This window comes from Macadamia integrifolia, unplaced genomic scaffold, assembly GCF_013358625.1.
Source record: "Macadamia integrifolia cultivar HAES 741 unplaced genomic scaffold, SCU_Mint_v3 scaffold2567, whole genome shotgun sequence".
NCBI classification, from domain to species: Eukaryota; Viridiplantae; Streptophyta; class Magnoliopsida; order Proteales; family Proteaceae; genus Macadamia; species Macadamia integrifolia.
This window is the reverse complement of record NW_024868803.1, coordinates 33,653-45,568: the sequence shown is the minus strand read 5'-3', so window position 1 is coordinate 45,568 and position 11,916 is coordinate 33,653. Positions and strand designations below refer to the sequence as shown.

General features: G+C 36.7%; 2 protein-coding genes and 1 non-coding gene across 16 annotated transcripts in view; all 3 read left to right on the top strand.

The window, feature by feature from the left end:
* The first annotated feature begins 621 nt into the window (after positions 1–621).
* LOC122066762 (protein FAR1-RELATED SEQUENCE 5-like) lies at positions 622–2,984 on the top strand. The gene is made up of 2 exons (XM_042630604.1): positions 622–2,784; positions 2,875–2,984. The coding sequence occupies exons 1-2, from the start codon at positions 622–624 to the stop codon at positions 2,941–2,943; spliced, it is 2,232 nt and encodes a 743-aa protein (XP_042486538.1). The 3' UTR covers positions 2,944–2,984.
* Positions 2,985–8,840: 5,856 nt separating this feature from the next.
* The window catches only part of LOC122066760, an 8,835-nt gene continuing 5,759 nt past the window's right edge, over positions 8,841–11,916 (top strand). For 2 of the 14 annotated variants that reach the window (XR_006136454.1, XR_006136453.1), the window contains exons 1-2: positions 8,842–9,049; positions 9,170–9,285. Coding sequence is in view for 3 of the 14 variants with exons in the window: in XM_042630599.1 (XP_042486533.1) it covers positions 8,981–9,049; positions 9,170–9,285; positions 10,255–10,381 (312 nt within the window). In the remaining 11 variants the exon portion in view is untranslated. Of the gene's footprint in view, positions 9,050–9,169; positions 9,286–9,370; positions 9,997–10,254; positions 10,478–11,916 lie in introns of those variants that run through there. The other 12 variants (XR_006136451.1, XR_006136449.1, XR_006136457.1 and 9 more) reach the window with 10 other exon arrangements.
* LOC122066764 lies at positions 9,894–9,981 on the top strand. The gene has a single exon (XR_006136460.1). It is a non-coding gene; the product is annotated as a small nucleolar RNA U54 (small nucleolar RNA).

Sequence of the window (11,916 nt, the reverse complement as noted above, 5' to 3'; positions counted from 1 at the left end):
GACTCTTCCTCACTTGACTCCTCTCGTTCTCTCTCTCTGTTTCTCGCTCGACTCGCTCTCTCCTTCTGGTACGAAGCGCTTGCAAAGAAGGTATGATGAGGGAAAAGCCTTCTCTCTCTCTTTTTATTTTTTTCTTTTATGTTAATGTTAATGTCTCTGCAAAGGGCCTTCTCTCTCTTTTATTTGTTTGATGTCTCTCTGTTCCTCGCTCGACTCGCTATCTTTGAGATTGAAATTTTTTTGAAGTATTTACATTGTACTTTGCACAAAGTTGCTCTGTGGTTTTGAATGCTGAAATATTAGGTTTTCTGTTCAATAAAATTTCAATTTTAAAATTTTTATTTGCTTGTTGTCTCTCTGTCTTTGTTCCTTGATCGGTTCGCTATCTCTGAAATTGAAATTTTTTTGAAGTATTTACATTGTACTATGAACCGGGTTTTTCTGTGGTTTTTAATGCTGCAAATATTAGGGGGAAGGGTTGTTCTTAGCCACTTACCAGTGACATATGACTGAAGATGGGAATGCAGATTTAGGGTCTGATTTGAAAATCATTATTTTTATTTGCTCATTGTCTCTGTCAAACCTAAGAGATTTGCTGTCTTTGTCCTTGTTTTGTCTAATATGGAGAATGTTTGCATGAATGATGCGAGTGAACCTGAGTTTGGGATGTTATTCAACTCAGAACAGGATGCATACGATTATTACAATAGTTATGGACGGGCAATGGGGTTTAGTGTTAGGAGACACTTTGTGAATAAAAGCAAGAAAGACAACACGACTATAACATCTAGGGGATTTGTCTGTTCAAAAGCTGGGTTTCGGTTGAGTGACAAGCGAGACGTCAATATTGTTAACCCTCGAGCTGAGACAAGAACAAATTGCGAGGCACGAATGAACATATATTTGGTTGATGAGGGAAAATACAAGTGCCGTGACTTTGTGAGAGAACATAATCATGAGCTTCATACTACATCAACAGTTCATATGATGCGTTCACAAAGGAATATGTTAGACATACATAGGTATGAAATTGATTTGGCAGATGACTCGGGAATCAGGCCTAGATCCACAGTTGAGTTGATGGGTAGGCATGCTGGTGGGATTGAAAACCTAAGCTATATGACTCAAGATGTTAAGAATTATCTTCGCACTAAAAGACAACGTGCCTTAACATATGGTGAAGCAGGTAGTTTGATGAAGTACTTTGTTACCCAAACTAGGAACAACCCATCTTTCACATACTCATTTCAGCTGGATAGTGAAGAACAAATAACTAACATATTTTGGGCTGATCCAAAGATGATCATTGACTACACACAATTTGGAGATGTAGTCAGCTTTGACACTACATTTCGCACCAACAAAGAGTGTAGGCCGTTTGGGTTGTTTGCTGGATTCAATCATCATAGAGGGTGCACCGTATTCGGGGCTGCACTTTTATATGATGAGACAGTGGAATCTTTCAAATGGTTGTTTGAGGTATTTGCTGAAGCACATGGTGGAAAGAAGCCTATAACTATCTTCACGGACCAAGACAAAGCTATGGCTAGAGCATTAAAAAAAATGTGGCCTCAGACATGGCACAGATTGTGTACTTGGCACTTAATGCAGAATGGCATTACGCATTTGGGTCATATGATGAAGGATGGCTCTCATTTTCTTACAAATTTAAAGAAATGCATATACGAATACGATGTGGAAGATGAATTCGAGACAGCATTGTTTAATTTGTTGGACGAGTATGATGTTAAGAATAATGAATGGTTGCAGCGCATATATGGGCTTAAAAGTCAATGGGCGAGGTGTTATATGAAAAACACATTCACAATAGGCATTCGAAGTACACAGCTCAGTGAGAGTCTCAACAGTGACTTGAAGGACTATTTGAAGTCAACTTTGGATGTTGTGCAATTTTTTAAACACTTTGAGAGAGTTCTTAACCAGAAGCGTGGTAATGAATTAAAAGCAGAATTTGATGCACGGAACAAGATGCCACGACTTGCAAATTCAATGTCTATTGTACAGAAACAAGTTGGGGAACTCTACACTCCTGTTATTTTTCAGTTATTTCAAGAGGAATACAATTGGATGACTGTTTGCACCATTATAAGTCGAACTGATGGGAATCCATACATTTATTTTCGGGTTGGGATTTATGAAGCAGACTGTGAGTATAAAGTATGTTGTAACCCACTTCAAGGAATTGTAGCATGCTCTTGCATGAAATTCGAGACTGATGGTATTCTGTGTTGTCATTGTTTGAAAGTTTTGGATGTGTTAGATATAAAGCGTATTCCTGAATACTATATTTTGAAGAGATGGACACGGGGAGCAACAAATATGGTGGTCAATGACAGTAGGGGGAAAGAAGTTGAACAAGATGTCAACTTGGACTGTACGCAACGGTATAGGCGTATTTGTCATGAACTTATTCAAATAGCAGCAGAAGCTTCAAATACAGTTGAGGGATACGAGTTGGTGAAGGATACTGCGAATGAATTAAGGTTGAAGCTTGGTGATATTAGAAACCCAGTTGATTGCCTTGATATGCCAATATTGACTGATTTCTCAAATGACATATACGATGGATTACGTTTGAAGCATAAAGAGAAAAGTAAAAGAGGTGGTAGACGGTTAAAGAGTTGGGTTGAAAAACAAGGAAAAGGAAAAAAAAAAAGTGGAGGACCAAGTAACAGTCAACGATTACAAAACCAACAACCAACTACTGCACCAACTCCTACACATATGATGGATAACACAGATCCCAGTTACATGTCATTTATGGTGAGTAGGTTTAGTTTGTTATGTTGTTTGTTGCATTTTTTATTTTTCTTATTTATTATGGATTACCCTAACATTCAATGTCACTTGCAGGATTCTATTTCCCATATATCATCTCAAGCATCTGCAGCTCATCAATTACTGGATGAAGATTATATTTAGATTCAGCTAATGAGGACTTCTTTTTTTACTATTAAGTTCCGTTAATGTGATGGCTTTTTTTGTGCTATTAAAACACAGTTTCATAGCATATTTATTTTTGTGCTTATGTGGTTGTAGTCCAGGATTCTAAGTTTTTTTTATTGATTTTTAGCCTATAACGTATTAACAATCTTTTTTCGTAGGTAAGAAGTCTTTAACTCAAATTGGCAGAGCATTTGGGCTAATGCCCAGGTTATGGTGGTTCGAATCCACCAAGACTTTGAAAAGTGAATGCACTGGTTGTCTTACATTATGATTTGTTAACTTGCAAGTTTTAATGGCTGATTAGTTGATTGATTAGATTTGGTTTTGCTTTCTTTGTTGACTTGCATGTTTTATAATTTGTTAACTTATAGCTTGGTTTGTTCTGTCTTTGCTACTACTCATTCTTTGAGTCCTAGCTATATGGGCATGGTTTGGTGTTCCTTTCCTTTCTGCCAGTTTCAGATGTGCATAACCCCAATTTGGGAACTTAATGGTGCATATTGCATTTTGGTTTTCCATAGTATTTCCCTTATTATAATGTGATGGTTGGGTTCATACTTTAGAGGGGAGTTATGGGAGAAAGAAAAAAAATCTGCCCAGAATTCCTCCTCCCCAGGCTATCACAGGGTCTTCTTGAGTCACAGACCAGCAGCAACAATTTTGGTTGACCAACTTAATGGTGCTGCTGTCTCTCACATGCTGTTGTCTTCCTGCTCATACTACTGCTGCATGTTGCTGTCCAAACTTGAAGCAAGCAAACTGAGGAGTGTAGTAGTTGCTGTCTAAGTTGAATTCTTGCTGCAAGTGCTCTTCTTGTGGCTGTACAAGCTCAGGATGGTAAGGGTGGAAGCTTGGAGCTTGGAGCTTGAAACTGTTTATTATAATTTGTGGACAGTGCAAATTGTTATGAAACTGGATATGTCATTGCAACCTCTTCACAAAATGGGTTGAAGGGCAAGTTCACCCTTTTTCTCACCAAGCAGTGAAGAGGAAAGATACATGTTACTTCCCATTACAAGCCTTCACCCATCAATTGATGGACAACAATAAAATGAACAATCCAATGTGGTACCCTGTCATGTAGGTAGTGCTGATTTTTTGCATGCTAACTTTTTTTCAACTAACATAAAATAATGTTCAGGAGAACTTGTGAGTTCTAACATGTGAAACCCAATTGCTTCTGTTTGTTGTTGAAAGCAATTGGATGAGTTGCAGGTAATTGTGGGCTTCGTGCAGGCTGCAAAGAGACTGAAGACAGTCTGCAACTGACCTTGATAGAGATGAAAAACTTTGTATTTCGATTTCGGCACTAACAAATTCTGGTATCATATGTTCACTTCCCTCAGTCTGTAGTAATGTCCTGTAACATAATATGTATCCTTTGGCTTGTTTCTCCTTGTTCCTTTTCTTATCAGTGATTCAGGTTGATGAGTTGGAGGTTAGTAGTCTAGTTATGTAGATATGTAAGGTGAACTTGAAGTAGAATTATGTAGTACTAAATACTCTTGATAAGTTCAGTTCACTGTTTTGAGGGAAGTGGGTCTTTTTAAATGTATATTCATTCTGGTTCTGGTTTAACACCCTTGTTCATCATCCATTTAGTAGCATGTGAAGCTTCTGAACTAACTCATGAGAGTGTTATGAAAGTATTATCCTGGTCGTCCTCACCTCTTGTCTATGTGGTAAGTATACAGAGCCTAGCAATGTGAAACAGTAGAGCACATGACTTGTCTGGTGAGATAAAAGATGCGAAATCTTGTCTTGGAAAATGTCGCTATCTTTGGCCTCTTGGGACATGCCTGTTGAACAGAAATATTCTTGAAAACCTGAATGGGACAACATAATGAGGAAAAACAAACAAGCTACCCTTTTTCTGGAGGTCGATGGCTTAAAAAGGCCAACAGTATCTATATGATAAACCATTCGGCACATCAGAAGTTACCAACAGCACCAAGGCAAAAATTTGATAGCTGATGCAGTGCAAACATCCATTCAATGTCAAAGCACAAATACCATGAGACATTAAACACATCATATTAACCAAGCATATGCTGCATTAGGTATACATGCAGTAATCTGGACTGAAGTGCCCTGATGGGTACTGATACAATAAAAATAATTTCTCATGGCATTTGAATCAACTACTGGTTCAATCAACTGGTGCCTCCTCACAATAAATGAACAAAGGCTAAATATAGAATTTAAATCCCAATTTAACATCCAAGGTACAGAAGCTACAACAACCTGTAATTTAAATAGATGCGAAATCTTGTCTTGGAAAATGTCTCTATCTATTTCTGTTCAAGAATAGATACTGTTGGGGTATTGGCATGCTGCTTGATGGGATATTTGGTGCTGCTGTTGGTACTAGCGCATTGGTGTAAGGCACAAATGAGCATCTATTCACTAAATTCACTGTCCTTTTTGTGAATGAAACCCTCCTTATTCTCTCACATAAGTAGTTTGTTATTGGAATTCTTACTATCCTCTTGCTTATGTGAGTGAGTAATGGGAAGGGGACAGAAAGAGGTTTCACTTTATCAATGTTGCATCTCTCTATCTCTCCCTATTCGAAGAAAAAGTTATCAGTCTTGTCCATAGATGGAATACAAAAGGGGAATGGAAAGTCTACTACAGATGGAATACAGTCCAAATAGATTCTTCTTTGTGGTTGGAGAGGACTGAGGCGTGCTATATGCAGTGATGATTTATATCAATGATGTTTTATAGCAAGCACAGAAAATGTTATGTAGCTGAATCTTAACTGGGTGAACTATATAACTACTTTATAAATATGGTTTAGGAAGTCTTATGACACAAAATGGGTTTAATTAACTTCCTGACCATTAAATCAACATCCATAGCACTTTCTCCTTTTATTTTTTAAATTAGTAGACTTTCCATTAAGAGTGAAGTGCAGCTATCATGTATGTTTCTTTCTTGCAAACATTCATGTCAAAATGCGTTCCAAGCTTCTGATTGTGTACTAATAAAGACCGATTGCTCTTGCAGTGAAAATGTTGGCCTTCTTGGATTGACACATGTAGGGAGCCGGAGAGTAGTCCAGCTATCAACTACATTAATGATCTTCTTCTCAATATTTGGTTGGTCCCTCCCTCCGCCCCCCAATCCCTACAATTTAATTTATTCTTTGCTATTTGTTTTTGTCACTTTCTTCTCTTCTCAGGGATGTTTGGGGCCTTTTTTGCATCAATTCCATTGCCAATATTTGCTGTTGTATACTGTGTTCTATTTAGACTTGTTGGTGAGTTTTTTTTTTTTTTACAGTAAAGGTTTTTTCATGATCAACACATTTGTCTTCTCCATATCTGTTAATCAATTTAATAAATATACCTGTCTTCACGATGTACCTTGCGTCCCAGATATGTTCTGGTTGCCCATCTCATTGCCCATGTCAACAACCCAAATAGTGCACTCTGAACACAGCTCGGCTGAAGTTGCTGTAATCTGTTTCAATACTTGAGTTCATCTAACAGAAGAATATGAAGGTTAGAGTCTTAAAATTGGGTCATCAACAAGGTGAGTGTGCCTGACTTTTGAATAAAATAGCTAGTTCATCTATTGCTTAAAGCATAAGCCTCAATTGGGTCATCAACAAGGCCTATCAAGTGGATATCTAAATGCAATATAAAAGCATGCAATTAAGAACCTACAAATTGTACCAAAAACTCCAATTGTAACAAGTTCTACCAAAAATCTATGATCGGTAAGTAAAAAATGCCAAGGACTATCAGTAGATTAATGCCCTATTATGCTGACATATCATAACCATGTAGAAGATTCGATAACTTCAATCTTAATGAACTAGACTACTTAAATTTTTTTAATAAATACATCAAAATCCCCAGGGCAGGAAGGACAAAGTACGTTCAAAGTATGCTTCAGATGGGCATGACAGCAGTAAGGTAGACCACTTAAAAAAAAAAAAAAAAACACTCACACACACAACTCTTGAAAAACCAGCAGAAGGACATGACAGTAATAAGGTAGAACACATTCGTTCACTTTCAAAGTCTTGGTGGATTCGAACCACCATAACCTAGGCATTAACCCAGGTGCTCTACCATTTTGAGCTAAAGACTTCTTACCTACAAAAAAGATTGTTAGTACATTATAGTTACAAGGAAATAATCATAATAATAACCCCACATATGGTTGGCAATGACGGAACCAACTTCATTAATGAAATAATAGTTCTATTTACAAGGATGTTACATAGAAGACATAGCACGAAAGAATTAACACCCAAATACACACGAAGATGGTTAAACCATAATAATGGTTGAGCATGACTGATCCACTACTACTTGGTTCCGCACATTTGGACTATAAGGTGGTTGACGAATAGCCGAGATGACCCGTGTGTTCCTATTAATACTTTCATTCGAATGACTTGCTCTTGTGTCTATAGTGTCTATGCAGTCCCTCAACGCTGGGTCCAACCAAATGAAAGAACCCGGATGTTTTTCACCTAATGGACATCTGTAAAATCGTCGTCCAGGATTCTTCAACGTTCGAGAAGTCTGGATGACCATCACCCCTTCACCACAGCTACACATTCGCTGTTGTGCATCCATTTCTTTGTAAAATGCAATACCCCTAAGAAAAGCTTACATAAAAAGGGCTCCAACAGTGACAAAAAAAATATAATTGACATGGATATTTGATGGACAATATACTCTACAGAGTATGTAGGAGTCCGAGTATGTAATGCTTAAATTAACATGATATAAGAGAAGATGCCAAAAGGAAACTAGTGAAAAAAAATTCAAGGCAAAAAGCAAACATCAATGTATGGTTTATAGAATATCTTTTATATGTCATATGTCACCGATAAGTGGTTAAGAACAACCATTTCCCCTAATATTTCAGCATTCAAAACCACAGAGCAACTTTGTGCAAAGTACAATGTAAATACTTCAAAAAAATTTCAATTTCAGAGATAGCGAATCGAGCAAGGAACAGAGACAGAGAGACAACAAGCAAATAAAAATATTGAAATTGAAATTTTATTGAACAGAAAACCTAATATTTTAGCATTCAAAACCACAGAGCAACTTTGTTCAAATTACAATGTAAAAGAGAGAGAGAAGGCTTTGCAGAGACATTAATATTTACATGAAAGAGAGGGATGTTCATTCTTCGAACCGTATTTCATACCTTTGCAAAGAACGCTTCGTAACACAAGGAGAGAGCGAGTCGAGCAAGAAACAGAGAGAGAGAGTGAGGAGTCAAGCGATGAAGAGTCGACAGAGAGGAAGAGTCGACAAAGGGCAGAGAGTTGAGAGCGAGATCGAGAGAGTCGAGAGAGAGAGGGAGGGAGAGTCGACAGAGATGGTTAGGGTTTGTACCAAATCGTAACAAGAGAGAGAGTCGTGAGAGAGAAAGAGAGAGAGTCGAAAGAGGAGAGATTTGTGAAACTTTCAACTTTTATTTCAAATTTATGAACCAAACCGGTTTGTTGTGTTACGGTTTGGTTCAAATTGGTTCTTCACTGATTCGGTTCAAATTGGTTTTATAAGTTGAATAACATCTGGACCGTTCATTTGGTATGTGACACGTGTTAATCACCGAAATGGGTATTTCAGGGAATTGCAGAGGATTTTTGTCCCAGGTGAAAGCTCTCTTTCCCTGCGATCGTGATCAAGATCTCTTATCTAGTAGTAGCTGCAGTCGCCGGCATTGGGCCCTTCTACTCCGGTGGATGCCGGTGCTCTCCTTGGAGGTATATCTCGTGTTCTCCCAGGACTTTGTCGGTTGCTTATTTATATGATTGTATTTGGTATAAGGGTTTAACATTGTTGCCTCTTCTTATTTTTCCTCTTATAATTTGCTATTGGGTCTTGGTTTGATTGTTCATTAAGTTACTGTGGCCTCCTCATTGCCTATATTTGCAGGCAAGTATTTAAGATTTTATTTTTCTATTAAATTTTGATATTTATTCAGAGATTGGGAATTGCAGGAAAGAAGTCAATGTGTCCAATTATTTCCAATGGTATTATGTGATTCATCAGCTCATTTTAATTTGACATTCCGACTGACAAGGAGTGGTTTCTTAGAGGTAATTTTACTTTTGGGTTTATTATTATAAGGAGAATGTTGGTTCTCATTATTTATTTTCTTTCCTTTTTGTCTTATGCTTTTGCACATTGTACTAATCTGATAAAATTCAAATATTCAGCTTCGAGACGAGGTTGCTTTGACACTTAATTCTATGGATAAATGTAGAGACGGTGGATTTGAAGAGGTTTTCATGACCAAGATTGATTTGCCTGCTAAATATGATTATTACATAAGGTGTGTTTTCATTCTTTTTCTATACAAGCTTTTAATTATTATGTTTAAACTTGTGCTTGAGCAGTGGTTTCTTCAATTGGAACAGACCCTTGCTTCCTTCATATGATGCTGGATGCCATTTTTCATTATGAAGTCATGGCTGGGTTATGGTTTATTGATCTTTTAGTTGGCAATTAGGTGAACTCTGAACTTTGATTCTTTTGTTGAGTTGGAACATAAGGTTTGGGTCTCAAATTGTTGGGCCTATTCTGCCAATTATATTTATTGTGGAATGCAGAAGTGATGATCTTCTTCTTCTGTAATTCTTCCTCTTTTTTCTCTCTCTCTCTCTTCACCATTCTTTTGATTTCCATTGTTTTGCCCCTTTGAAAAAAAAAAATCAAAGAATTTGTGTGTAAATATGACGAGCAATCCTTTGGTTCGTGTTTCTGAATTAATTGTGACCGAAAAATCTTTACCAATCTTTGAATTCCCTCAGATTTTCGAACTTAGACCATTTTTCTTCAGCCGTTCTTAATGTTCAAAATTCAAACTTTTGTGAATAGATTTTGATTTGTGACCCATTGAGGCTAGAGGAAAAACCCTAGCTTTTATGTAGTTCTCATGGTGGCTCGATGATTATAGCCCTTTTTGGGTAATATACGCTATTCTGATATTTATTTTCAATAGGCTGAAACTCTTCCATGAATGATAGCTTCTGATTTGGATTCCTCACCCCTCTTCTTTTTTTTTCTTTTTTTTTGGGGTGGGGGGTGGGGGGATCATTAGATTCAATTCATTTAAATATCTTCATGTTACATTTCATTCTCCGGCGGTGATGAATTATGAAATTTTCACATGTCAGAATTCATTTTTCTGAGCACATATTATTTATCCTTACATTCAATATCCAATCTTGCAATCAGATTCTGATGCTACAGGATTGATCTTAGCTCTGTTTTTAACAAAAATCTGATTTGAATATGGCAGTATTGTCGGGTTGGGTCTAATGGGATCCGCTAAAATACAGATCCAGGATGCAACTGCAGATCCGATGGCTTTCTCTGTGATCATACTGTCGGAGTCGCCTTGGACACATGTCAATCGCTGGATGTAGCACTACACTTCACTGTTTAGTGTTTATATAAGTGAAACTATAGTTGTTAAGGCGGTAAGGCGACGGAGGCGTTTGAGGGACTTTCAGAGCGTCTTAGCAATAAGGCGGGCATAAAGCTTCGCCTTATTGATTAAGTGTTCCTGTGTAATTTTTTTATAAAACCATTCTATTTGACTCAAATCCTAGTTGAATCCTATTCATAGTTTTTAAGGCGGTAAGACGACGGAGGCGTTTGAGGGTCTTTCGGAGTGCCTTAGCGATAAGGTAAGCATAATGCGTCGTTTTATTGACTAAAGCGTTCCTGTATAATCTTTTTATAAAACCAATCTATTTGGCTCAAATGCTAGTTGAATCCTATTACTCATATGTTAAATAAATATTAAATGTTCATATTCATACAAATGTAAGATATTCATCAAGAAAACAAATCAATAAAGTGAATAAACTAAGTCCATCTTCATCAATTATCAATCATCAATCATCATAACATATTAACATATAATATAAATACATAATTATGCAACAAAATTATAAATATAAAGAAAAGAAGATATAAAAAATACAAGTATTTATTATACTTACCTATATGATGCCAAAATGAATGCCTAAGCCCTAAGGTCATCCACCATATTTCTACTCCTGTCAAAGAAGAATGAAGCTCACCGCTGTCGGAGCAAGCTCACTGTTGCCGGAGCAAAGGTCGCTTGGATTAGTGGTTCTTCTTTGTTCCTTGATTCCTTCTCAAAGCTCTTTCTTAAAACCCTTGACAAAATCCAAACCTTGTTTGTGAATCGTGTATTTGTTTTGGTTATTTTTGGTGGAGTAAAGTTGATCCCATACATCTCAAGTGTTAACAAAACCATACACCTACCAATAAAAAATTTATATTTGGAATCTTTATCAAGTAATTTTAAAATGTGTTAAAAAAAATCCATAACGCGCCACTTCACGTAAGGCAGAGCACTGTCTTACCATCTCTAGACCGCATCAGCGCCAAGGCGCTGGTAAGACAATGCCTTAGCAGCACCTTGAAAACTATGATTCTATTACTTATATGATAAATAAATATTAAATATTCATACTTCCAACTGACTAAACCAGAGTTGAGAACTAGCAAACAGAATTAAAAACTGAAATCAAAATAGGACAGATTAAGAGCAAAATGCAATTCAGCAATTGTCCAACTGATGACCTACTTAATGGCAATCTAACAGAATAAACTAGGCAGTAATAAACTAATATATAGCTGCATATAAGGCTATAAGCATATTTAATTAATTAATTAAAAACAAAAGCACAGGAATAACAAAAGAAAAAAGAAGAAAAAAAAATAGGTATCGTATGCAGAAGTTACAGAACAAAAGAAGAATGAAGAACATAATAAGAAAGAGAAAGAAGGAAAGAAAAAAAAAGAGATAGGTACAGAGCTCACCGTAGTCTTCAACAGAATGAAGAACAGAAGAAAAAAAATCTCAGGTTCTTTGTGTGAAGAACAGAAGAACAATGAAGAAGAAACAAGGAACAAAAAAAAAAAA

Excerpts from the sequence above, each read along its gene's own strand:
- LOC122066762 (XM_042630604.1), top strand. The coding sequence starts at position 622 with ATGGAGAATGTTTGCATGAATGATGCGAGTGAACCTGAGTTTGGGATG. Across the intron at positions 2,785-2,874 it reads CCAGTTACATGTCATTTATG|GATTCTATTTCCCATATATC; the intron begins GTGAGTAGGTTT and ends TGTCACTTGCAG.